General features: G+C 47.0%; 1 protein-coding gene across 2 annotated transcripts in view; it reads left to right on the forward strand.

The window, feature by feature from the left end:
* The first annotated feature begins 192 nt into the window (after positions 1-192).
* The window catches only part of plekha8 (pleckstrin homology domain containing, family A (phosphoinositide binding specific) member 8), a 72,490-nt gene continuing 45,289 nt past the window's right edge, over positions 193-27,393 (forward strand). For both annotated transcript variants that reach the window (XM_038797292.1, XM_038797293.1), the window contains exons 1-4: positions 193-365; positions 10,041-10,157; positions 16,345-16,500; positions 25,907-26,031. In XM_038797292.1, coding sequence (XP_038653220.1) covers positions 326-365; positions 10,041-10,157; positions 16,345-16,500; positions 25,907-26,031 — 438 coding nt within the window. In that variant the 5' untranslated portion in view covers positions 193-325. The remainder of the gene's footprint in view (positions 366-10,040; positions 10,158-16,344; positions 16,501-25,906; positions 26,032-27,393) is intronic.

The raw sequence follows: 27,393 nt of genomic DNA on the forward strand, positions 1-27,393 counted from the left end.
GGCGTGCGTGCGCGCCAGTCCTCCTAGCGTCGTGATCGTGACGCAACAACCCCGGCGGCAAATCTGATTGGTGCTTTTAACCAGGGCGGCAAGAGGAAAGGGAGAGGGAATCAGCCCGCCTCCTCATGCCTCTGATTGGTTACTTACGGGAACTATGACGCGTCTACCTGAGGAGCGAGCGCGACTGGCGAATGGTTCCTTAACCTGTCAATCATTGGGCGCTCGGCTCCTGGTGTTCCTGGTTCCGCCCGGCTGGTGTGCCGTGGGGTAGGGACTGAGTCTGAGTGAGTGAGTGAATGAATGGCAGGGGGTCTGTACAGTTACCATGGAAGGAATGCTTTATAAGTGGACCAATTATCTCAGTGGTAATTCGCTCTCTTTTTTTTTAAATTTCAAGCGTGAGATTCGGTTTTGTGTTTGACTTTGGTTTGGATTTTTAAAAGGTGGGGTTGGGTGCTTAGCGCTCCTGTCCTGTCCTGGAAATGGTTGCATTCTTGTGACCGAAGGGATCACCCCCCCTCCCTGCCCCCCTCCAGTTGGCAGGCCTCCGAAGATAGTGGCTGGGCCTCTGGAATAGCATTATATGTGATTGTGTTGCTATAATGTACATTCGGGATCTCGGCATGTACATGAACGCGGTACAAATCGGAATAGGAACCGCGCCGAGTAAGCGGTAGGTAGTGTTAAAATAGTGTGGTATCTGGGTCACACCGGCAGCAAGTAAAGCTGTTGTCAGGTTGGACCTAATCCTGTCGGCATTCATTTGACATTAAAAGTCATTGAGGATGTATTTTACTGAGACGCCTGAAATAGTTCACCCCGCCACCTCTCTGCGTTTCACTATCCCAACCCACATGTACCGTCAATAAATCGGTTATCCGTGAGTCCTTTTTTTGCCATTTCATGTAAATTAATATGATTTGGCTGACATTTGATAATTACAAAACATTTCGGTTGTTTCTTTTTAACCAAAAACTGTAGGGTGGGAAAATGTTGAAGAGATTCTCCATGTTCCACTGTTGAACATTAACTACTCTGTATGTTTCTTCATGGTTCAATGGGATGAGACTGATTTGCTGGTTAACTTTAGTCTGTCCATTGATCACTTATCTAACAGGGTTTCTATTTGCTTATAATTTTGTTTGAAATTAAATTAATAATTACTTCACTGAAGAAAACTTCATATTGTAAGAGAATGAACTTTAGCAAGTGTCCATGGCCAACTATCAGTCTGGATATTTTAAGAGTTTTAGTCTGACAACATTCTGTTTCCATTACTTGAGTGACTCTTTTATTCTGCTGCCCAGGAGGGAGAGTTCTGTACATTTGTGTTTATGCATACATAACTCCGTTTCAGGTTCTGTCAGTGAACCAGGCTGGCTGATTGCATTGTCTCAAATGTTCAGCTAGTTGTAGGTAAGTGTAAAAGAAAAATAAGGCGATCCATTGGATACTGTGCACATTTGTTACAGCTGGTATTATATTGTACTAGATTTATATTACACAGGAGTGGTTTGAAACCCGCTGCTCCATGTTAATTTCAGCTACAGCTGTAATTTTGATGTGAAATTGATTCCTAACATTGCTGATGATGGATGTGAAAATGAAATGAAAATGAAAATTGCTTATTGTCACAAGTAGGCTTCAAATGAAGTTACTGTGAAAAGCCCCTAGTCGCCACTTTCTGGCTTTTTGTTTTCACCAAACTTATTCCACTTTTTAGTTTATCTGGCCCACATGAGAGGCTAAGGACAAGCTGTGAAGTGGACCTTTTACCAAGTTTTCAAGGCTATAGCTTGTTGTGCTATCACTGAGTACTCTGAAAGAGGCTTAATTTAACCGTAGACATGTCACTTTGCTAAAACCTTGTGAGGGATTGGATTAAGCAGTTGATTACTAGTAAGCTGGTTATTTACCACTGCGTTTAAGCATCAAGGCTTTTGGAGCAAGTGGCGATGACATATCTGGACTCTGATGGCGGGAACCAAGTTAACCATCCGTGTCGGTCTGAGTAACCTAATATTGCCCCAAACAGGTCCATACTGACCCAGTGTCATATTGATTATGAATAACCAGGCTGGCTTACAGATGGAATCTAGATAGGTAGATCTATCACTGAGCTGGAATTGTTTTCACTCCAATCCAGATAGCCCTGGAAACTGATGCCCCATTGAACAGGTAGTCCTGGCTAGACAAGAACAGGAGGCTACTCGTGCTTTGTGCAGGTTGGCTACATGGTTTCAGCTTGTTAACCTGCAGCTGTCCCCCCTCTACAAATCCAAAAGGACTAAGCTTTGGCTCATACCAACAAATGCCTAAACTCTCTGAACTTGAATGGCTGGCTAAGTTGTGGTATAGATTGTGGCATATTTTAAGGTGTCCCGTTGTTACAGATGTACCGATGGGAGACGAGTTCAATTCTGGCTGCACTTATTGTACTGAAAACCATGTGAGGCAGGAAGATGGGTTGCCCTGGCTGTCAAGTGGTTGTCAACCAGATAATTCAAACAAGCCAGGCAGATGTGCTCCTCTGGTAGTCTCTTGGTAGCTATATATTCCAGGGTGTCTGGGTTAATATCATGAGATTTTACAGTGACTTCTTTATAGCGTTTCATCTGTCCCATATCACTTGTGAAATCTAGTCTAGCCATAAAAAGTTGTTTGGGGAATTCTGTAAGCATGTGGGTGAACAATGTGTTCTCGCAAATGCAACTAGACCTATTTGATTGCATCCTGAATTCCAGTTATATTTAGCTTTGCAGACATCAGTGTTAGACACCCTGTCTTTCCACTCTATACCAGGGATACATTGTAGACAGTGCCAATGGAAACGGTCAAGTTACTTGATGTGACAGTGTGGGAAGATCCACCACTCAAATCAATTTGGAAGATGGTGACAATAATTAGGTTCTATAATACTTTTCCTGGCAGTGTAACTCCTTGTTGGGCTGGGTCATTGCTTGGGTTTTACAAATCCATTGTGTGATATTGATTGTGGTGTTCTGTGAGAAGACATCACTGAAGTAGCAAAAATATATCCGTGGCTTTATGTGGTACATTGATCATAATCACAGGGGTTTAACTGAATGGGCTGGGCCAGTGTTTTTTTTTGTTGATTGTAAGGCCGAAACACTATGCAGCCTGAACAAAGCATTTGGAGAAAAGCTGAATATCCTCGAGAATATGATCTTTTAAAATACTTAATTCCTGTGTTGAAATCCCTCCATGGCCTTGCCCCTGCCTATGTCTGTAACCTCGATCACTACAAACCATAAGATCTGTGTTCCCCAATTCTGGCCTCTTGCACATACCCCAATTTTCATCAGTTGACCGTTCAGTTGGCCTAAGCTGTAAGATCTAGGATACCATCTCTAAATCAGTTCATTTCTCCCACCTGCCTGTTAAAATCTACTTTGTTCACCAAGCTTTTGGCCACCTGTCTGAAAATATCTTAAATATGACTTGACGCCTAGCACACCTGTGAAATACCTTGGGATGCTTTACTGTGTAAAAGATTTAGGATCACAGAAAGTTGTTGCTTTGAACGAAAGAAATGCAAAATCATCGGCAAAAACAGTTACCGGCATGACCTTTGTTTTTGTACACAGCCGGTGAAGGTTGAAGATATAATCACCTACACAGTATTGGATTTAATATCCTCTATCATTCTGGAACACTTGGTGCACTACTGCTCAATAGCACAGGGGCAAGACACAATCATGTAAAATATTGCCAGTGACTGCAAATGGTGTTGACACATGACGTTGGTCTATTACTCAGGCCAGCATGCAAAAGGGAGACAACTGGGCAATATTCACAGTTCTACCAGGACCGTTTTCCTTTCAAAGAATATCCTGCAGTGTACCATGATTCACACATTCAAATGTTGACAGAAACTGTGTAGAAATTCTGGTAGCCTCCTCTACATTTTCCTGGATTTGAAGGCTGAAGAAAATCACATCAGATGTTATGTGACCAATCTGAAAGATGCACTGGCTTTCTGGAAGAATATTTTCTACTATTTCTTTTAGCTGGCAGAGAATGATGTGGGCACGCGTCTACCTGCTGCTGATTCAAAGTGAAATTCCCAGTCCTGATTGCAGCATTTGTGCTTGTATGAGTGTATAGTTCGGACATCATTGAGCTGTTACACAGTTGAGCATTCCAGAGTTTGCTGTCGCGGGAAAGAGGTCTCTTACTAACTTGTGGTCCCATGATTTTGGATCTATGCAGAGATACCATCCAAACTGATTGCCGTTCCACCCAGCATTTGCTTGATTGCAAATTGGTCTTTAGCATTGGCAGGTGGAATGCAGGCTGGCCTTGCTAAAGTCATTGCTGTATGCTATTTAGTGTGTCAGGAGGCACTGCAGATGGACAGCTGAAGATTTAACTGGAATGGCGATATTGATGATCCATGATTTCTGCTTGGTGTGTTAGCATGTTAGTGCCATCTTCACTCAAAAAATGGGACTATGTCTCTTGTTTTTCGCCCCTGCACAACTTGTAGTTTATTGAAGAAGCATTCCATGTTCTTTTGTTCAGTGGCTGATCGTAATAACTCAGCCATCTTTCATTATTTCTCTCCATACAGAACGGAAGCTTAATTTTGAACTAGCTGCCTTAATTGTCGATGTGCACCTCCACCGTGAATCCAGGATAGGTGGGCAGAATGCACAGAGGCCAAAAACTCTGTGGTTCTGTCTTTGGTGTCATCCAAATAATCAGTAGCTTACTTTCAAGATAATGGATCTTTGCGCATCTTTGGTCAACTGACCAAAATAAAGAATTTTTTTCCTCCGATCTTAACTCCTACTTCCAACCAAGGAAGTCGTAACTGAAATCAAGAGGATGCTGGAAAAACTCAGCAGGCAGCCATGCTATCATGTTTCGAATCCACAGACTCTTCGTCCGTCCTGACGATGTGTTACTTTATTCCAGGCTAAATCTCATAGAAATTTTGTATATTCGCAAATGTGCAGTTACATGTGGAAAGCCAAAGGTTGCTGCCAAAGATTCCCTGCTCTCCACAGGGTGCACTATTGCACTCCTCACTGATAGACTTGTCTTTGAAGTCACCATACTCACATGAACTTGTGGTACTTACTCACCAGTTCTGCTCCAAAGATGGCTATTGTCAGGAAAAATCACGATAACTTGAAAATTTGAATCACTCTAGTAATTTGGAGTGTGTTCTGCTGGTTATGTACTTTTTTAAACTATTCAAAAATGGAAGTTATTGAGTGAGTGAACGTATTTCTAGTTGACTTTGTTTATTTCATTATTTAATAAACATTTATTAAAGATCATCACAAAGATGGCTGGGGCATTATTCTCTGGTTTTCAAATTGCAAATACAGTTAAGGACAGGTGTTTCAAGTTTTCCTTTTGGAATTTGGAATACCCTAGCATTTACCATCAGCTATGCTCTTAACACTATAAAAATTAGGGCTAGTTCATTTAGAATTAACTGAAGTTGTAATGTTACAATGAATAATAATTATTGTTGAGCAGCCTCTCTGGCCACAAAATGTTAATTTTGCAAGTGTGAAGTCATTATCCCGGAAAAGAGAATTAATGACACAGATTATTTTAAAAATGTTTTCGACTTTATCTCTCTTCCTTTACCCCAGCTGCATGTCCCAATCTTCATTTCACTTTATGTTCCCTGTGTTTTTCCTCCTGGCTGGCTGTCTGCATGAGTAAGGATACTGCAATCTGATTGGTTGAAGAGCCTCACTGTTACTTGTACTGCTTATGATGCCGCAGATCCCCTGTAGAGGCCTACACTAAATCAGATGTCTGATTCATGGGATTCCCTATTGCCCATCCTTGGGGGGGGAAAAAGCTACAGAAAATGGTGAAAGTTGTTTCTTTCCTACTGTGAGCACATGCCAGGCAGTTGCTTATATTTTAAAATGTATTTTATACCAAAGTTATATAAAAAGTTACAAAACATAAATAATTCGGGAAGCAATCTCCCTAATGCATGACTATAAAGTTTGTAGAAATGTTTCCCTTCTTCAACCCCTCATGATGAACAGCTCCTCAAACACGGCCACGAACATTCCCACCTTGCCTCAACCCTCTGCTGCACCCCTTAAGTCGTTCTTGACCTTTTCCAGCTGAAGAAAATCGTATAAGTCACCCAGCCAGGCAGGCCACCCCTCGAAAAGAATGCTTCGCCGGGCAATCAGGGAGGCGAAGGCCACAACGTCGACTTTCCTCCCCTCCATTAGCTCCGGCTTACCCAATATCCTGACTATCACCATCAAAGGGTCCGGGTCAATCTCATCCCCCACTATCTTTGCTAGCGCCATGAACGCTCTCGCCCAGAATCTCTCCAACTTTTTGCAGCCCCAGAACATATGTACTTGATTCGCTGGTCCCCACCCACACTTCTCACACTCGTCTGTCACTCCCTGGAAGAACTCACTCATTCTTGCCCGAGTCATAAGTACCCTGTGTTCGACCTCGAACTTTATCAGGCTCATCCTTGCGCACAAGGAGGTCATATTTACCCTTCGTAGCACCTCGCTCCATACTTCCCAGTTTATCTCCCCTCCCAGATCCCCCTCCCACTTCTTAATCTTCGCATCTGCTCACCTCGCTGCTCTCGCAGCCACCCAAATATATCTCCGATCCTGCCTTCCCCTTCCACATACAGAAGCAGCAGTTGCTCCAACAGGGAGTACCTCGGCAAGCAGGGCAACTCTTTCCAAACCTTCCATGCAAAGCCCTTTACCTGCAGGTACCTAAACTCACTTCCTCTTGGGAGCTCTATCCTCTCTTTCAGTTCCTCTATGCTGGAAAACTCCTCTTCTAGGTGCAGATCTCTCACCTTAACCAGCCCCACTTCCTATACATACCATCTATCCTCACTTTATCACAAAACCCTTTATCTGCCAACAACCCCAAATTCAGCCTCCACCCCAGTCTCTGCTCCCATCGAATCTCCATTCAATGGAGTGCATGATCTGAGATTACTACCCCACGTACTCTGCCCCCTTCACCCTAACCAAAACCTCCCAGCTCACCACAAAAAAGTTGATTTTTGAATAAACCCTATAAACATGTGAGAAAAAGAATACTCCCTTCCCACTAGGTTCTTGAAGCACCACTGATCCACCGTACTCATCATTTCCATAAAACCTTCCAGCTTCTTTGCCATTCGTATCTTACTCGTTGACCTGGGACTTGATCTATCTACCCTCGGCTCTAGGGCACAATTAAAATCTCCTCCCCATAATCAACTGGTACATAGCCACATCCGGGATCACCTGCCTGCAACCCCCTCATAAAATCTCCATCACTCCCCCTCTCTAATACCCTACTCACCATCACATATCTCCCATCCGGGTCCCTCACTTCCTTCGTGCTCGTAAACTCCATTTTCTTGCTATTCAAAATGGCCACCCCCGCGACTTTGAATCAAACCCAGAGTGGAAAACGTGTCCCACCCATCCCTTTCTTAGCCTAACCTTGTCCTTCACATGGAGGTGTGTCTCCTGCAAAAACATCGCCACCACTTTTAAACTCCTGAGGTGCGCGAAGTCCTGAGATCTTTGAGCCCTCAAAGTTCCATGTTATCAGCCGTACTGGGGGCTTGTGCTTCCACTCGCCCCTACCGTCCTGTCATCCTCCCCTTTTGGCTCCACCCACTTTAAAATCGCCACATTGCATCCCCCCCCCCCCCCCACGGCCACCTCTCTCGGCCTTCTCCTCGACCTAATTTCCGTTCACTTCCATTACATGCCAGTGTGGCAATTCCTGCCCAAAGGCTCCTTCTATTGACCCCCCACCCTCACCTCTGACCTGTGAAGAAGGCTTTCCACTGATTTACCCCTCCCCCACCCAAACAAAGACTCATCTCGAACCATAGGTCACCTTCCCCAAAAACAAACAAAAAGGATGAACGCAGCCAAATCTACGGGGTGGGGAGGAGGGGGGGGGGGGGGGGGGCTGACAGCCTTAGAAAGTTTTCACCCCTGCTACCCATTATCAACCCAACAGCAAGAAGAACTCTTCACATCGGAGATAAAGAACTCCCCCCTCCCTCCAACCTGTATTCTCTAATATTCTTTTTGATTTGATTTTGATTTGATTTATTATTGTCACATGTATTAGTATACAGTGAAAAGTATTGTTTCTTGCATGTTGTACAAACAATGCATACCGTACATAAGGAAGGAAGGAGAGACTGCAGAATATAATGTTACAGTTATAGCAAGGTGTAGAGAAAAGATCAACTTAATATGAGGTAGGTCCATTCAAAAGTCTGATGGCAGTAGGGAAGAAACTGTTCTTGAGTCGGTTGATACGTGACCTCAAACTTTGGTATCTTATTCCTGATGGAAGGAGGTGGAAGAGAGTATGTCCGGAGTGCGTGGGGTCCTTAATTATGCTGGCTGCCTTTCTGAGGCGGCGGGAATTATAGATAGAGTCAGTGGATGGGCGGCTGGTTTGCGTGATGGACTGGGCAACATTCACGACCTTTTGTAGTTTCCTGCGGTCTTGGGTAGAGCAGGCTCCATATCAAGCTGTGATACAACCAGAAAGAATGCTTTCTATGGTGCATCTGTAGAAGTTGGTGAGGGTCGTAGCTGACATATCAAATTTCCTCAGTGTTCCAGCATGTCAGCACCTCAGTTTCCCATAATTGTTCAGTTCTCCCCCAGTTTATACTCCTTGAAAAAAATCATTGGTTGTTTTTGGGGTCTCAAAATAATATCCCCGGCCTTCATACGTCACCCATAATTTCACGGGGTAGAGCACCCCAAACTTGATATGCTATCGATATAACATTGCCTTGGTCCTGTTGAACTCCGCATGCTGTTTTGCCAGTTCAGCTCCAATGTCCTGGTATATTCGGACGTTGTTCCCCTCCCATTCGCAGTTCCGCTTCTCCCTGGCCCACTGCAAGATCTTCTCTTTTTCCACAAACTTGTGAGAGTCTCACAATCACCTCCCGTGGCCCCTGCCCAACTCTTGGCTTCTGCCACAGAGACCTGTGTGCTCGGTCCACCCAAGGGGCCTTTCCCAGCACCCCGTCTGCAACTGGCCCCACGAGCATCCTTGAAACATACTTTGTGGCACTCATGCTTTCCACTCTTTCAGGCAAGCCAACTATCTGCAGATTTTGCCTCCTGCTCCTCCACCTTTACTCTCAACGTCTTGCATGAGATCTCCCCTCCGCCTCCAGTGCCACCACTCTATTGCTGTGCTCAGGGATCACCCTTCCATCTCTTGGATCTGTGACCCCTTAGCCTCCAGCCATTTCTCCACCCTCTCCATCAAGCCCATCAGGGGTGCCACAGCCCACATCAATGGCCTTCGATCAATCCTCCTGCATCTCTTTCCTCTGCTGGTGGAACTCTTCCTTGATGAAGGCCATCCACTGTTCCATCTGGGGCTTTCGACTTGCACTGACCCTTCCCCCTCCGCCAGCCTTCCACTAGCTGCTGTGCCACAGGTCTCTTCCACCTCCTTGGCCAGATCCTTCACCTTCTGCCGGGTTTAGTAACCAGCAGACATGTCACTCCCGGGGGAACTTCTCCTCCGACCTTCAGTTACATTTTTGCGTTGGAGTTACACCCGGTTCCGGGTAAAAAGAGCTCTTTTCTACGCCTTCAAGCAGGAGCTGACCTGTGTGCAACCACTCACACCATGGCCACCACCGGAAGTCCCAGGCTGTTGCTTATGTTGAGACATATCCTTGAGCCAATTCTTGATGTATAAGATAACTGAACTATTATTAGGATGCTTAAACACATTGAGAGCTTAATAATAATCCTTTCAGACTTACAAATGTTATTTCCTAATGTTGAAATTTAGGAGAAAAGGAAGATGCAAATCTTGGAATGAGAAATGGAATTTCTTTGGTGATTGACTGTTGAATAAAATTACTGGCATGAATATATCTGCCGATATGTTTGGGTACCTGCACAGCTATTGGCTAAATATTCCCATTTGTCTTTGTAGAAGCACATGTTAATGTTGCTCTGTAGTGTAATAATTTGATATTAATGTTTTTTGCACAGGATGGCAGCCACGCTGGTTTGTTCTTGCTAGTGGAATTTTGTCTTACTATGATTCACAGGAGGACACGTGGAAGGGCTGCAAAGGCAGCATTAAGATGGCAGTCTGTGAAATACAAGGTAAGGTATGAGGTGGATCATAACATCTCTGACCGTTCAACTTTCACCTTTAACTTTCATTTCCTCAATGCTGATTTGAAATAATCAGAAAATCTGTGTAGATATTAAATGACATTTTATTAAATGTTAAAATAAAATAAACAAGTGTTGTCAAATTGGGTTTGTGCCCGTGGGGAAAGAAAAGGCAATTCTTTCAATTAAAAATTAATGCATTAATCCCACTCGCAGTTAGTGATGTGAAGAGCTTTCAACACAACTTTAAAATGTAACCTATATCTTTAGTAACCCAGGGCAGAATTTAATGGTTGTGGCAGTTGGCTCATCCACCAGCTGGAGAGGCAATAGCACCTCCACCACTGTCATTTCCGGGAGCCCCGTCGAGATTAAATTCCAATCGGGCAATCTGCTGGCTGCCATCGAGTTTCCCAGCTCCTGCAGGGGGAATTTCCCTACATGGATTTCTCCTGCAGGATGGATGTCCTGCCCAAGAGATACCAGCCAAACTGTGGCACTAGGGGTGATGGCCACTGCTGGAACTTCAGTAGGTCCAAGGAAGAGGATTGCCAGTGGTGACCTGGAATGAATGGAAATGAGGTGTGATCAGTAGGGACATCCCAGCAAGGGTTGGGGTCTTGAAAGGGCAGGAGTTAGTTTCCTGTGGGTTCCCCCTCTCCTTACCAGGCCACAGGCATGCACACTAGGCTTCACCCGGTGGTTTGCCCAGTGATGTTAAAAATTAGAAGCAGACCATTTTGCCTCAATTAGCTTCTGGACGGGAGAACAATTCCCGATCCATCCCACCCCAGAGTTAACTTGGGAGCGGTGTGTGCGTGGTGACGAAATTAGAAAGGCAACAGGCTCTCCAGCATAAATTTCCTGCCCCATTATGCAGCACTCCTGAGGGAACATTAAATTCAACACACTGTACTCCTTCAGTAATTAAATCTTCTGTTTTGTACTCAAAAACCTGCATGAATTTTACTTTCCCTGAAAAATGCTCTGGAATAATTTATAATCTGAAACACATCTTACTTATAGAACATAGAACATAGAACAGTACAGCACAGAACAGGCCCTTCGGCCCTCAATGTTGTGCCGAGCCATGATCACCCTACTCAAACCCACATATCCACCCTATACCTGTAACCCAACAACCCCCCCCTTAACCTTACTTTTATTAGGACACTACGGGCAATTTAGCATGGCCAATCCACCTAACCCGCACATCTTTGGACTGTGGGAGGAAACCGGAGCACCCGGAGGAAACCCACGCACACAGGGGGAGGACGTGCAGACTCCACACAGACAGTGACCCAGCCGGGAATCGAACCTGGGACCCTGGAGCTGTGAAGCATTTATGCTAACCACCATGCTACCCTGCTGCCCCAATCTGCTGTTAAACCTTACTTAAAGCTATGTGCAGTTTCTATATCTCGTTGAACAGTGCACCTCTGGTTTTGGCAGTTCTGAATGCATGTTGAATGTGGAAAGAACATTGAGCTGTCAAAATTAATATTTGAGTTGAATTCTAGTGATACTGGCCTCATTTGATGGTAATGCTAAGAAATTATAAATTGAAGTTCCCACATCTAAGCATAAATGCAATTTTGGATTAAATTTGTGTAGGTATCAATGGATTGTACAGAATGAAGGGTCTGTAGCTTTGGTCAAGGAAGCTATTTTGAAATGGCCGTTAGATGCATTTACCTATCCATAGATGGGATTCTGATTAAAATTATCGTGAAAAGATGTTTATATTTATTATATTGGCTCTAAATTTTCTTCTCACAAATGTCCAGGGACGTTTCAATTCAATGAGAGGTATGTTATTGTATCAGCAGAATGATCAGTCTCTGAGAGAGAAAGGTTACCATTTTAGATGTAACCTTAACTTAATTTGTAAATGCTCCTTCCATGTTGAACAATTTAAGCAACTGTCTTATTTAATTTTCTTTTTTATGTTTGGTGCTCCATTCCATGATGCATTTTCTGTGAACTTCTGCAGCAAATGTGGACAAGTTTGCAATGTATCAAAGTGACGTGTCCTTATCAGATCAAGCGATAGAAATCATAGCCTGTTTTAATAAAAAACTTGTTTTGGTTTGTTACTATGTTGCTAATCGGATCTCTGCCGATGATGCACATTTTTCTGTTTGGGTGAGATATGGACAGTAAGTCCTAGTCAAAAACAAAATTACATTTTGTATGGGAACACCACAACCTGCAAGTTTCCCTCCATATCATGTACCACCCTGACTGGGAAATAAATCACTGTTCCTCCATCAGTGCTAGGTCAGAAACCTGGAACCCACTCCCATACAGCATTGTCGATGTATCTTCACCACTACTTTTACGATTCTTTGTCTCCAGATTCCTCTGTTCCTATAACCACTTTAAACGCTTGTTATCCAAGCTGCATGTGACTTTCTTATTCTTCCTACTAAAATTCGCCACTTGGTAAACATCTATATTGAAATGAATTTGCCACGTGTAGACCCATCATTCACAAATTGTTAAATTGTATTTCTGATTCCCAAAACCAAATTATCAAATGTAATTTATTTGTGAACAACAGCAATTCCAGCACCGATTCCTGCGGAACACCATCTCCCACCTTAGCCCGTCGGAGTGGTTGCCCTTAATTCCTACTGTCTTAAAGCCAGCTTGCTACCGACCCAGTCTGTTACCTGTCCCCTGACTCCACATGCTCTATGATCTTACCATGCAGTAAATTTATCAAAGGCCTTTTGCAAATCCAAATATGTTACATCTTGAGGCTAACATTTAAATTAGTTCAATGTTAGCACTAGGCTGCCCCATTTCCTGTATCTCGCAGCTCTGACAGTTAAAAACAGCTGTCGTTCCTACAGCCAGGGAATCATTATTGAACACACAAGCATTTTGAAGCAACAATTCAGAAACCTTGAAGTCACCCTGCAATATAGTTGGACGAGAGTTTACTGCATGTGATAACAATTTTACTGTACTTGGAGGAAGAGAAAAATCAATTGCTACAACAAAACTAACTGAAAGAACCAGAAAAACCTGTTTTTCTGGCTGTCTTAAACTTAAAATACGAAACAAAAATAGTTCAATTTTCATTTCCACGGTTTTGCCATACTGGGATGAAATATCTGACTGTCTCCATCATTTTAGTTAGGAATGGGATAGTTTCTCTATCTGTTGGTACATTATCCAGCACATTAACAAAAATGCTCAGACACCAATGAAACCAAATGCTACTTGAAGGGTACATGTTCCTTTCATCCAAGTGCCTGGTTTTAATAAATAACTTCATCTGGTGCTCCTTGTGGCAGAAGTAAGTGAAGTGACTGACTTATGTGTGTTTGCAAAGCCTACTGAGAATAAGTTGAAGCTTTATTTCCAATTTTTTGTCAGGCTTTGGACAATGCTGGTACGGCTGCATTTATTTCCCAGCCTTTGTTTTCATGAAAAGGTGGTGGATTTTCTTGAGTTGGTGCAGTCATATATGAACAAGCAAATTAGGAGCAGTGTTGGATCATTCAGCCCTTCAAGCCTGCAGTAAGATCGTGATTGATTTGATGGTGGCTTTGTCGTGGAAATAATATTAGACAGAGGCTTTGAGCTTCATTTCAGGAATTTTATTAACATGATATCGTGCAGAGTCCTGCAATGATTAATGACCATTCATCAGCTCTCTGAATTACAAGCAGAAAAGAGCATATCTTTATACCCCGAAATAAACAGCTTTCTGAAAAAATACAACATCTGGCAACTGGTCTGGCCTGTTTATATTAAACAGCCTTGCAAATGCTCTTGGTTTATTATCTCTCAACTGAAGATGCCCGATAGTACGTATTTGTCATTAAATCTAAGATATGGCTAAAAACAGTGTTAAAATATAGTCAAGCAATCACAGCATTCTTTAGCAAGTGATTTTTAAAAATAATAGCAACTAATATTAATAATTCCTCACAGTAATTTATTTCTATAGGCTTCAATGCCATTATCCTGCCTACCCCAGTCCCTATGCAATGTTGCCCTTGCAGTAGTGTTAGGTAGGGAATTACAAGATCCGGACTAATTGTATGAAAGAATGGTGATATTTAAAAAATAAATACCCAATTTATTTTTTCCAATTAAGGGGCAATTTTAGCATGGTCAATCCACCGACCCTGCACATCTTTGGGCTGTGGGGGCGAAACCCACACAAACACGGGGAGAATGTGCAAACTCCACAAGGACAGTGACCCAGAGCCAGGATCGGACCTGGAACCTAAGCGCCATGAGGCAGCAGTGCTAACCACTGTGCCACAATGCAGCCCCAGAAAGAATGGTGATATACCACCATTTATTCATAATGTAATCGACTTCTATGCAAAATGTATCAATGGGATCAAAGGGCTACTGATAGCATGAGTACAATTTTGTATGAATATGATTTAGCTACCTCTATAATCTTCTCCAGCCCACAACTCTCCAAGATATCTGCACTCCACTAATTCTGGCCTCTTGTGCATTCCTGAATTTTAGTCACTGCTCCATTGGGCATGCTTTCAGTTACCTGTCGTGCAGGTGAGCTTGAGCTGGAATTGGGACCACTGTCACCAAAGGCAAGTCTGGATGGCAACATAAGTGGACTGGAGAGATGGTGGAGTAGTGGAAAGATCATTGAGTTAGTAATCAAAGGGCAACTAGGGATGGGTAATAAATGCTGGCCAAGCCAGCGACGCTCACATCCTGTAAGTGAATTTTAAAAAAAACATGGAAAGGCCGGCAGGGTAGAAGACTCACTTCCGTTTCCTGGAATATTGGCCCAGTTGTAATTGTGACTGTTAGGCCCTCCAGTCCTCATCTGCTCACTCCCTGTATGCCCCCTTCCATGCCCCCTCGCATCTCTATGTCCACTCTCTGCCTTCTCTTCATAACCCATTATCAATATCGACTCTTCCATTATGTTGAGAGGCAATGAGCTCAGTCTGAAAATGCTCCTGAAACTGACATGATCTTGAAATTGACACAATAAGCAAAGAGGCTTTGAAAATTGCCTCTGGGGAGAAACAAAAACCGACCAGCTTTCAATCTTTTAAAAGTCATCGTACATGGTTATTCATAACATCAGTGACAAAAAGCTTTAATCTACTTCACACCCCTCAATCTTGTGTAAATAAACATACAGGAATTGAAAAATAACTCTTCAAAGAAAGATCAGGTTCTCACAAGGTAATAAAGATGTTAATCAAACAAAGCTAGCACTCAACTGCAAGAGGTTCAATATTGTCTATAGTGCTGAGTTCAATAGCCATTCCTAGAGCTCAGCCAAGCATTCATAATGAGGCTATCTGTCAATTATATGAACAAAAGCAGGTTGAACAAATGACATGAGAGATGCTGAATAGCTAATGGATTCAGCACTGCAGGCAATGTTGCAGAGCTTGCAAATGAGTGCTAGCTTTGTTGTTCCACACATTTATTACTTTTGAAGAGTCTTTTCACTGTCTCTGACCACACAGATTAAGAGGTGTGACGTGGACCAAAGCTTTTAGTCATTGATACAGTGCTGTGATTAATTGCCAGCTTTGAGAAGGGAAGAGGGGAACGGTATTTCAAAGGGCATGTTGAAGCCTCTGTTTTGTTTCAGTTCCTAACTCCAGACTAGGGTTCTGCCATGGTTGACGATTCCTCTGAGGTGCAATGAATGACATTGACTAGCCAAACGGGCCTGTTGTAGGGTGTTTGAAATGACTTCCCTCACAATGGAGCCAGTAAGGGTGGGAGTGCGGCATGCGCTTTGCTACTCACATCCTTAATCTGCACTAGTCTAAACGGGTGAAATCCCACATTTTGCTCCTGTCTGTCATTTTTTAAAGGCTTCCTCACTTGGCCCAATTTCATGCAAATCCGGGCTGCAAGATCCAATTTTAACTCATTGCAAATGATGGATTGTAAATTAGTTGAAAGCTTGTTTATAGTTTTCAAACTGAGATGGATCAGAAATTGAAGACCTTGAAGATGGATGTTTTTCCTTTCAAGGCAGCAGTAATAAGACAAATAACTTGAAATATTTGGTTTGTTTTTCTTTGATATGCGGGTGGGTAACTTTGCATATTTCTTTTGCCATTTACTTGTTAATGAATATACTTTTCTCTCCACCACCCCATCCCTTTCCCTCGGGGTTATTATAATCTGTTTCTTTCACTTGCAGTACATACTAGTGACAGCACAAGAATGGAGTTGATCATCCCAGGAGAGCAACACTTTTACCTGAAGGCTGTCAATGTTGCTGAGAGACAAAGGTGGCTTGTTGCCTTGGGATCATCCAAGGCTTGCCTGACAGACAGTAGGACAAAGAAGGAGAAAGGTAGTTTATTTTCCCCTTTCTTAGGACAGAACTACTTTTTTTTTGTATCTCTTTTTTAAAAAAATAATTTTTATTGAAATTTTTACAAAATATAAACGACTCAACTCTATTAACAAAACAACCGCGGTAACACCCCAAGAACAATTCCCACCCAACTTCAAAAGCAACTACAAACAAAAGAAAAAAAACAAAAGAACACCCAACGACAAAAGGAAAAGAGATAACTCCCGCCACATTTCACAAACCTATGTACACAGTTCTCCCTCCCCCCGATCCAAACCAATTCCTCCGCCGGGCTACTAGGGACACAAAGGCCAGAACACCGGCCTCTTTCGCCTCCTGCACTCCCGGCTCCACTGCAACCCCAAAAATTGCGAGTCCCCAGCCTGGCTTGACCCTGGATCCCACCACCCTCGACACCGTCCTTGCTACCCCCTTCCAAAACTCCCCCAGCGCTGGGCACGCCCAAAACATATGGGCGTGGTTCACTGGGCTCCCCGAGCATCTAGCACACCTGTCCTCGCCCCCGAAAAACCTACTCATCCTCGTCCCAGTCATGTGGGCCCTATGCAGCACCTTGAACTGTATGAGGCTAAGCCTCGCACAGTAAGAGGAGGAATTCACTCTCTCCAGGGCATCCGCCCATGTCCCCTCCTCAATCTCCTCACCCAGCTCCTCTTCCATTTACCCTTCAGTTCTTCCACCGAGGCCTCGTCTACCTCCTGCATCACCCGGTATATGTCCGAAATCCTCCCTCCTCCAACCCACACCCCGAGAGCAACCGATCCCGCACCCCTCATGGGGGCAGCAAGGGGAACCCCTCCACCTGCTGCCTGGCAAACTCCCTCACCTGCATGTACCTAAACATGTTCCCTGGAGGGAGCCCAGACTTCCCCTCTAACTCCCCCAAGCTCGCGTACCTCCCCTCCACAAACAGGTCCCTCAACCTCCTAACCCCTAACCTGTGCCAGCCCAGAAATCCGCCATCAATGCTCCCTGGGACAAACCGATGGTTCCCCCGCATCGGGGCCTCCATCGAGCCCCCCACTTCTCCCCTATGCCGTCTCCATTGCCCCCAAATTTTGAGGGTAGCCGCCATCACCGGGCTCGTGATATACTCGTTGGAGGGAGCGTCAACGGCGCCGTTACCAGTGCCTCCAGGCTCGTGCCCACACATGACGCCGCCTCCATCCTCTTCCATGCTGCCCCTTCCGCGTCCATTACCCACTTACGCACCATCGCTGTGTTGGCAGCCCAAAAGTACCGACAGAGGTTGGGCAACGCCAGCCCCCCCTATCCCTGCCTCGTTCCAGGAACACTCTTCTCACCCTCGGAGTCCCATGCGCCCACACAAATCCCGTGATACTTCTGTTGACCCTCCTAAAAAAGGCCTTCGGGATAAGGATGGGGAGGTACTGGAACAGGAACAAAAACCTCGGGAGCACCGTCATCTTAACGGACTGCACCCTCCCCGCCAGTGACAGCGGTAACATATCCCACCTCTTAAACTCCTCCTCCATCTGCTCCACCAACCTTGTGAGGTTGAGCTTGTGCAGGGCCCCCCAGCTCCCAGCCACCTGGACCCCTAGGTACCTAAAGCTCTTCCCTGCCTGCTTCAATGGGAGCCGAATAATCCCCTCCTCTTGATCCCCTGGATGCACCACAAACAACTCACTCTTTCCCAGGTTCAACTTATACCCCGAGAAATCCCCGAATTCACTAAGAATCCTCATCACCTCCGGCATTCCCCCCACCGGGTCCGCCACATACAGCAACAGGTCGTCCGCATACAGTGACACTCGATGCTCCTCCCCACCCCGCACCAGGCCCCTCCAGTTCCCTGACTCCCTCAACGCCATGGCCAGGGGCTCAATCGCCAACGCGAAGAGCAAGAGGGACAGGGGGCACCCCTGTCTCGTCCCCCGGTACAGCCGAAAGTATTCCGACCTCCTCCTATTTGTGGCTACACTCGGCATCGGAGCCTCGTAGAGCAGCCTCACCCACCGGATAAACCCCTCCCCAAACCCAAACCTTTCCGACACCTCCCACAAATACTCCCACTCAACCCTATCAAAGGCCTTCTCCGCATCGAATGCCACCACTATCTCCGCCTCCCCTTCCATGGCCGGCATCATAATGACATTGAGGAGCCTTTGCACGTTCGTATTCAACTGCCTTCCCCTCACAAACCCCGTCTGGTCCTCATGAATGACCCCAGGCACGCAATCCTCTATTCTAGTGGCCAGGATCTTTGCCAGCAGCTTAGCATCGGCGTTCAGCAGCGAAATCAGCCTATATGACCTGCACTGCAGAGGGTCCTTGTCCCACTTCAGGATCAAGGAAATCAGCGCCCATGACATAGTTGGGGGCAGAGCCCCCCCCCCCCCCCCCCCCCCCCCCCCCCCCCCCCCCGCCGGCCTCGTTAAAGGTCCGGAACAACAGGGGGCCCAACAAGTCCAAATACCTTTCATAAAATTCCGCCGGAAACCCATCCGGTTCCGGCGCCTTCCCCGACTGCATGCTCCCTATCCCTTTGACCACCTCCTCCAGCTCGATCGGCGCCCCCAGTCCCTCCACCTGCTCCTCCTCCACCCTCGGGAATCGCAGCTTGTCCAAGAAGCGCCCCATTCCACCCCCTTCCACCGGGGGCTCCGACCGGTACAGTTCCCCATAGAAGTCTCTGAAGACCCCATTAACATCTACTCCCCTCCGCACCACCTTCCCAGCATTATCCGTCACTCCCCCAATCTCCCTGGCCACGTCCCGCTTTCGGGGCTGGTGTGCCAGCATCCTGCTCGCCTTCTCCCGTATTCATACACCGCACCCTGTGCTTTCCTCCACTGAGCTTCCGCCTTTCTGGTAGTCAACAGGTCGAATCTGGCCTGAAGGCTACGCCTCGCCCCCAGCAATCCCTCCTCTGGAGCCTCCGCATATCTCCTATCCACCCGCACCATCTCCCCTATTAGTCTCTCTCTCTGCTTCCCCCCCTCTCCCTATGGGTTTGGATGGAGATCAATTCCCTCCTCATCACCACCTTCAATGCCTCCCAGACCGTCCCCACTCGGACCTCCCCGTTGTCATTGGCCTCAAGGTACCTCTCGATACACCCCCGAACCCCCTCGGTCACCTCCTCATCTGCCAGCAGCCCCACCTCCAAGCGCCAGAGCGGACGTTGGTCCCTCTCTTCCCCCAGCCCGAGGTCCACCCAGTGCGGGGCATGATCTGAAATGGCAATGGCGGAGTGTTCCGCGTCCTCCACCCTCGAAACCAACCCCCTACTCAGGACAAAAAAATGAATCCTCGAGTAGGCCTTATGTAAGTAAGTATTCCCTAGCCCTTGGCCTTGCAAACCTCCAGGGGTTAAACACCCATAAATTCCCTCAGCACCTTAGCCGCCGCCGGCCTCCTACCCATCCGGGACTTGGATCAATCCAATGGGGGATCCAGTACCATGTTGAAGTCTCCCCCCCCCTCCCCCCAATGATCAGGCCCCCCACCTCCAGGTCCGGAGTGCGGCCCAACATACGCCGCATAAACCCCGCATCGTCCCAATTTGGGGCGTAAACATTCACCAACACCACCCGCTCCCCCTGCAGCTTGCCACTCACCATCACATATCTCCCGCCACTGTCAGCCACCACATTTAACGCCTCAAACGACACCTTCTTCCCCACCAGGATCGCTACCCCCCTACTCTTCTCATCCAGCCCTGAGTGAAATACTTGGCCCACCCATTCCTTCCTCAGCCGAACCTGGTCCACCACTCTCAGGTGTGTCTCCTGGAGCATGGCCACATCCGCCTTCAGGTGCGCAAATACCCGGGCCCGTTTGACCGGCCCATTCAGCCCCCTCACATTCCAGGTTATCAGCCGGATCAGAGGGCTCCCTGCCCCCCTCCCCTGCCGATTTAGCCATTCCCCATCCTTTGCCCACCCCTGGCCAGCGTCCCCTCCCTCCATAGCACTCCTGTGAGCCAGCTAACTTCTGCTGACCCCGGCGACTCCCGCCCTACCTCCGACTCCTCCCCACGTGGGACTACCCCTCCTCCATTGTGCCCGTCAACGGGTCCTCCCCCCCCCCCCCGCTCTTGCGCGGGAAAAGAAAACAGCCATCAACGACCCGCGCTTCTCAGCCCCGACCCCGCCCCCACCATCTCCCAGTGCGGGAAACCCGCAGAAAGCCCGCGCTTTCGCCCTGCCTGGCCCCGCCTCCCATTGTCAGTCCCCCCCCACCAGCTCCCCGAACTCCCCGTTTACCCCCCTGCCCGAACCCGTCCACCCGACCCCTGCAGAAAAACCCATATAGAAAAGACAAATCAACATCACCCCACCCACCCTAAGGCCAACCCACATCTTACATTAAACCGAGCAAATACAAATACAGTATTATACAGCATCCCCCATTTTAGACCCTCAGTTTGAGTCCAATTTCTCGGCCTGCACAAAGGCCCACGCCTCCTCCGGGGACTCAAAATAATGGTGCCGATCCTTATAGGTGACCCACAGACGCGCCGGCTGCAACATGCCGAACTTCACACTCCGTCTATGGAGCACCGCCTTCGTCCGGTTGAACCCAGCCCTCCGCCTCGCCACCTCCGCACTCCAGTCCTGGAAGATCCGCACCTCCGTGTTCTCCCACTTGCTGCTCCGCTCCTTCTTGGCCCACCGGAGCACACAGTCACGATCCACGAACCGATGAAACCGCACCAACACCGCCCCCGGCGGCTCGTTCGGCTTGGGCCTCCTAGCCAGAATTCTGTGGGCCCCCTCTAACTCCAGGGGCCCCTGGAAGGACCCAGCCCCCATCAGCGAGTTTACCACATAGGCCGCTAGGTCCGACCCTCCAGCCCCTCCGTGAGGCCCAGGATCCGCAAATTCTTCCTCTTCGACCGGTTGTCCAGCTCCTCGAACCGCTCCTGCCATCTTTTATGGAGCGCCTCGTGCATCTCCACCTTCCCTGCCACGGCGATGACCTCATCCTCCCTTTCGGAGGCCTGCTGCTGCAGCTCCCGGATCGCAGCCCCCTGGGCTGTCTGGGTCTCCATCAGCTCCCTGTTGGTTACCTTCAGCGACTCCAGCAGCTCCAACTTAAGCCCCTGGAAGCAGCGCAGCAGAGTCGCCTGCTGCTCCTGAGCCCACTGCCTCAGCTCCTCAAGGCCTCCGCCGGCCGCCATTTTGTCTTCCTTCCCCCGCTTTTTCGGGGGTGCTTTCTCCGGTTTTCTCCTTACCCCACTCCTGGTCCGGACCATAGGACCGTTGGGGTCGACTCCTGACCTCTTCCCACGTCGGGATTTGCCGCCACAGCTCCGTTGGGGGCCCTGAAAAGAGCCCCAAAGTCCGTTCTCAGCGGGAGCTGCCGAATGTGCGGCTTAGCTCCTCATTGCTGCCACCGGAAGTCCTTGTATCTCTTTCTTAAGAGTAATTTGCACCAAAACAATTTGAAAGGATGCTTTGTGAAGAAATGGTATGGTGGTATAATTTATATTTCTGTTCCTGATTTCTGCTCCTGTCCCAGAACTACTGTAGGGAATTGTTGAACAAAACACTTCACCTGAAGGCAAGAGTAGAAAAAAAGTAAGCTGCTGAACACAAAAAAAATAAAGGAATTGGTAAAGGCCTGAACAGAGGTCTGTGCTCCTGGCTGGAGATTTGCGGAGTGTTACTGTGGGAATTGGGGTGGAAATTGAGAGATTTGTATGCTTGCGATTGGACACTTTAGTTTTATATAATAAAATCTAATTTAGTCAATGACTTTCTTGCACAGTAGTTACTTTTGTTTTACTTAAGCAGTAAAGCAAAATTGGATATTTGGCATGCTTCTCTATTGCCAGAACATTGATGTGTGTGATGATACGCTTGTTATTATTTCCCTTCTTTGATTGCACCCCAAATCTGGGTAATTTGGCTAAATATAGTTTTGAGCTATTTGTGGTAATACTATTCTGAAGTCCCACCTGTTTTTAGCACATTAATTTTGAGCTCCAAAGTCCTGTACTACCTCTCCGACTTTGATCGTCCACCCAAATCTAAAAGCATTACTTACAAATGCTGCAACCTGCAAATGTTAATTCAATGTAAAAGGCAGTTACCAAATAAAAGGCCTTCCTTTTATATGGTGCTTTTCATAGCTCATTGGCTACCACTCAGTAGTACCCATCTAAGAAATTCTGTCACTAGTCATGGGTTCTGTGGGTCCTTGCATGGCAAATGAGCCTGATCCTAGAGCTGCATTTCTGGCTGCACACTTGGCAGGTGTTCCAAGGAAGTGGAATTGGTCCTTAGACTTGGATCGTTGATCTTCCTTCCTCAGACTCCTTTTCCAGACCTCCTCTTACCATCAGGTATTCTTGAAGAATTGTGTCCCTTCAATCAGGAGGTTCCTCCAAAAACAGTATTTTCTGAGCAAGAGTCTCCCAGGCATTGATGCCTATGTTGCATTACTTGAGGAAAGCCTTCAGGATGCCTTTGAAGCACTTCCTTTGTCTTCCTCTTGTTCAGGAGCCTTCCATGAGCTGAACAAAAGATTTGCTTTGGTAGTCGGGTCTCTGGCATCCTAAGCACTTAGCCGGCCGATTGAAGAAGGTTTTGGATTATCATGACCTTTATGGTGGTGCTATTAGCACCATCACGGAGGCTGATGTTAGTTTGTCTGTCCTCCCAGCTGATGGGGAGAATCTGTCTCGGACCATGTTGATAGTGCCTGGACCTTGAGGTGGTGTCTGTATCTAGCTCAAGTTTCTGAGCCATATAGAAGAGTTGGGAGGACGACTGCCTCGTGCACATGAATCTTGGTGTTAGCATGGATATTGCGGTCACCAAAGACTCTTGTCTTTAGATGTTTCAAGGTGGCACTCGTGGTGTTGGATGTCCGCATCAATGTCAGTCTTTGATTTGGGAGTGTTTGGAGTCAGTATTTGGGAGGGTTCCTCTGTTGATCTTGATGGGGGGGAGGGTGGGGTAGAGACTGAATCTTGCCCAGGGTTGGATTGATAAAGGACTGGAGTCTTCTTGAGGTTAATGCTGAGACCGATTCTTTGGCGTTCATCTGAGAAGGCATCCAGCATGGCTTGGAGATTCTCCTCAGAGAGTGGAGATAGCGTTGTCATCCACAAACTGAAGTTCCACAAGTGATATCCCCATTGTTTTCTTCTTGGATCTCAACCTTGGAAGGGTTTTACATCCATCCTGTAAACCATGTTGATGCCACTGGGAAGCTTGTTCGTGATGAGGTGATTGGTGGCGATGCAGATGGAGAAGAGGGTCGGGCAGATGACACAGTCCTGCTCCACTCCAGTCTTGATCTTAAAGGTTTCTGTCTTATTTTCACCGGTGAGGTCTGTCACCGACATCTTGTCGTGGAGTAGTCTGAGGATGTTGATTAATTTCTCTGGACAGCTGACCTTTGACTGGGTTTTCCATAGCATTTCCCAATTGACTAGTCAAATGCCTTGGTCAGGTCAAATAAGGCCATGTAGAGTGGTTGAAGTTGCTCCTGGCATTTCTCTTGAAGTTGCCTAGCAGTGAAAATCATGTCTGCTGTTCCACAGTTTGGTTGGAAGCAAAGGGTAGCATAGTGGTTAGCACTGCTGCCTCACATCGCCAGGGACCCGGGTTCAATTCCGGCCTTGTGGCGTTTGCACATCCTCCCACAGTCCAAAGATGTGCTGGTTAGGTGAGTTAGTCATGATAGAAAATGCCCTTTCGTGTCCAGAGATGTACAGGTTAGGTGGGGTTATTGAGAAGGGGTGAGGGAGTGAGCCTAGGTAGGGTGCTCTATGCAGACTCTATGGCCAAGTGGCCTCCTTCTGCACAGTAGGGATTCTATGGATCGAAGCCACACTGTACTCCCGGAAGGATTTCTTCAGAGACTGGGAGAAGGCAGCTAGCAAGGATTCGGGCGTTGATCTTCCCCGAAATGGAGAGTAGAGGGGCGTTCTGCGGTAGTTCCTACGGTCCGCTTTGTCTCCTTTCTTGAAAATGGTGGTGATGATGACATTCCTGATGGGATTTCTTTTCTCTGTCCCAGATTTTCAGGAGCAGCTGATGGAGATGCTGGGTAATCTCTTCTCCCAAGTTTGAAAATCTCCGCTGGAATCCTGCCCACTCCTGCGACTTTTCCACTCTTCATGTGTTTAATGGCCAATTCAATATCATTTATGCTTGGTTGGAGTCCAAGATAAACTTTGATGAGCAGTTGGAGGATTTCCTCAAATGCATCCTCACCTATAATAATATCAAGGTTTAGGAGTTCTTTGAAGTGTTCTCTATCGTAGGCTGCTGTTTCCTCTGACTCTCAAAAGGGTTCCGTCCTTACTTTACAGGCCCATGGTGTTTGGTCCATTTATAGCCTTGGTGGCACTGAAGAAGCCCTGGGTGTCATGCTTTTTGGGGAAGTGTTGCAGCACACTAATTTTAGTCCACCATTCGTTCTTGATTTCTCTAGATCTTCTTTGTACCTCAGCCTTTGTTGTTTGATGAGCTCCTCTTTACCTTGGTGATGCCACTTTGCCAGGCATCAAATATCTTTGTCTATGAGGTCTTGGATGGTGTAGTTGTTCTCGTTGAACCAGAGGTGGTCTTTTCTGATCTGTTAGCCGATCGTTTCTTCACAGCTTGAGATGATGATGTCTTTAGCTCTTTCGAATTTTCTTCTACTCCATTAGAATGAACGCTTTGGAGATTTCAGTGAAGACATTGTTGGATGTTCGCTAGTTTACTGGCTCTTGAAACCACTCGTGTTGATCTTCTTTCTGTGCTGTTTCTTCATCTTCCACTGCTTCTGGTGGAGTTTGATGGACATGGAGGACTGGATGAGCCAGTGGTCTGTCCAACAATCATCTGCAGTGGTCATTGCTTTGGTGATGAGGGCATCCATTTGATTTCTGGATCAGATGATGACTAAGTCAATCAAGTGCTAGTGCTTGGATTGTGGATGTCTCCAGGATGTCTTGAACTTGTCTTTTTGGCAGTCCTTTCAAACCCTGGCATTGAAGTCCCCAAGGAGAATGCACTTTATAGTCGATGAAGTACTTTTGAAGTGTTGTGACTGTTATGTAGGAAATGTGGCAACCAATTTGTGCACTGCAAGCTCTTTCAAACAACAATGCAATAATGACCAGATAATATGGATAAAGTGAAAAACTTGTCAATGTTTCCATCTGCAAAATTCATGCTCTCATTGTGCTCCCATCAATTCTGGGAGAGTTCAGGTTCAGTATGACGAAGACTTCACCTCAGTATTGTGGCCTTTTGATGGTAAATGCATCTTTGAAAGATCTAATTGAATTTACATTTAAAATATTTCTCTTGCAAAAATTATAATGGTATACAAGGTTACACAAACGAGTGAGTTTATAGAAAGTTTAGGGGAAAGCAACTAATATTACATTTTCTCTTTTTTGTTAAAGAAATAAATGAAAACACAGAATCCCTGAAAAAGAAGGTCTCCGAGCTGAGATTGTATTGTGATCTTCTCCTCCAGCAAGTGAATAATCTAAAAGAGAATGCCCAATCTAATCCAACTGATATGGAGGTATATATTCATTACGTACCATTGCATTGTATCTATTGCTCAATTGATGTTCTCATTGCTGCTAATGTTCTAATCTAAGTTGTACGTTGAAGGCCAATTAATTTTCTGGGCAATTATCCACATTAGTAAAATGGGATGTTCTATAAATCAATGGAAAGAAAACCTAGCATTATGAATTTGATTAAATACAATTTAAAAAAAAAACAAGGCTACCAACCATTCTGGCCATCTGAGAAAGATGCTGATTTTAATTATTTTCTGGATGTCGACATGCTGACACGGCCAGCATTTATTTCCCATCCCTAATTTCTCTTGTGCCCAGTCGCTTGCCACACCATTTCAGAGGGCAGTTAAGAATTACCACATTTCTGAGTCTTCCAGTGGCGGCCATGGATGAGTGGTCGCACATTTGGTGGCTCTCACTCAAGGTGGATTTTGTTGGTCTTTCCCCATCCATTTGGTTTGGGGGGGGGGGGGGGGGGGGGGGGGGGGGGGGGGGGGGGTTTGAGTGCCAACGGTGTGAGCGCCCAGAGAAGATAATATTCCTCTGGTGAGATCGGTGTATGGATCAGAGGGCAAGAAGTGTCATGAGAAAGAGCAAACAGCTAGAGAAGGACAGCTTTTGTGGTGCGCCGCTGGTTAAGATGGCAGAGGGCAAGGGAGCAGGGCTGCCGACCCAGTGGTTGATGGAACAGCTGGTCGAGCTTTTGAATGGACAATTCCAGCAGCAGAGGAAGGAGGAATCGGAACCTGGCTAAGATGGTGGAGGCGCTCAGAGCTGTGATTTGAGAGAGTGGGGCAGAGATTGGAGGCTCAGGATGGGGGTGGCCGGGGAGGGGGCGGGGGTGGCGTGAGGGGGGGGGGGCGGGGGTGGCGTGAGGGGGGGGGGGCGGGGGTGGCGTGAGGGGGGGGGGTGGGGGTGGCGTGAGGGGGGGGGCGGGGGTGGCGTGAGGGGGGGGGCGGGGGTGGCGTGAGGGGGGGGCGGGGCTGGCGTGGGGGGGGTGGGGCTGGCGCGGGGGGGGGGGGCGGCGCGGGGGGGGGGGGGGCGGGGGGCGGCGGCGTGGGGGGGGGGGGGGCGCCGGCGCGGGGGGGGGGCGGCGGCGTGGGGGGGGGCGGGGTGCGCACCACGCCAGCTGGATGGGCTAATTAACAAAAGTGAAGTGGGGGTTCATCAAGGGGATGGAGGGTGGTGGAGATGGGGTTGGTTCTTTGTTTGGGGGAGGGGATGGGGGACGGTTGCTGACATGGACCCAGTTGAGGGAGGGCCTGGAGTGGCGTGTGCTGGGGGCTGGTTCATAGAGGGGTACACTGATGGGCAGTAGGGGGGGGGGGGATTAACAATAGGGTGGCATTGTGGCTAAT

Source organism: Scyliorhinus canicula, chromosome 5, assembly GCF_902713615.1.
Source record: "Scyliorhinus canicula chromosome 5, sScyCan1.1, whole genome shotgun sequence".
Lineage (NCBI taxonomy): Eukaryota > Metazoa > Chordata > Chondrichthyes > Carcharhiniformes > Scyliorhinidae > Scyliorhinus > Scyliorhinus canicula.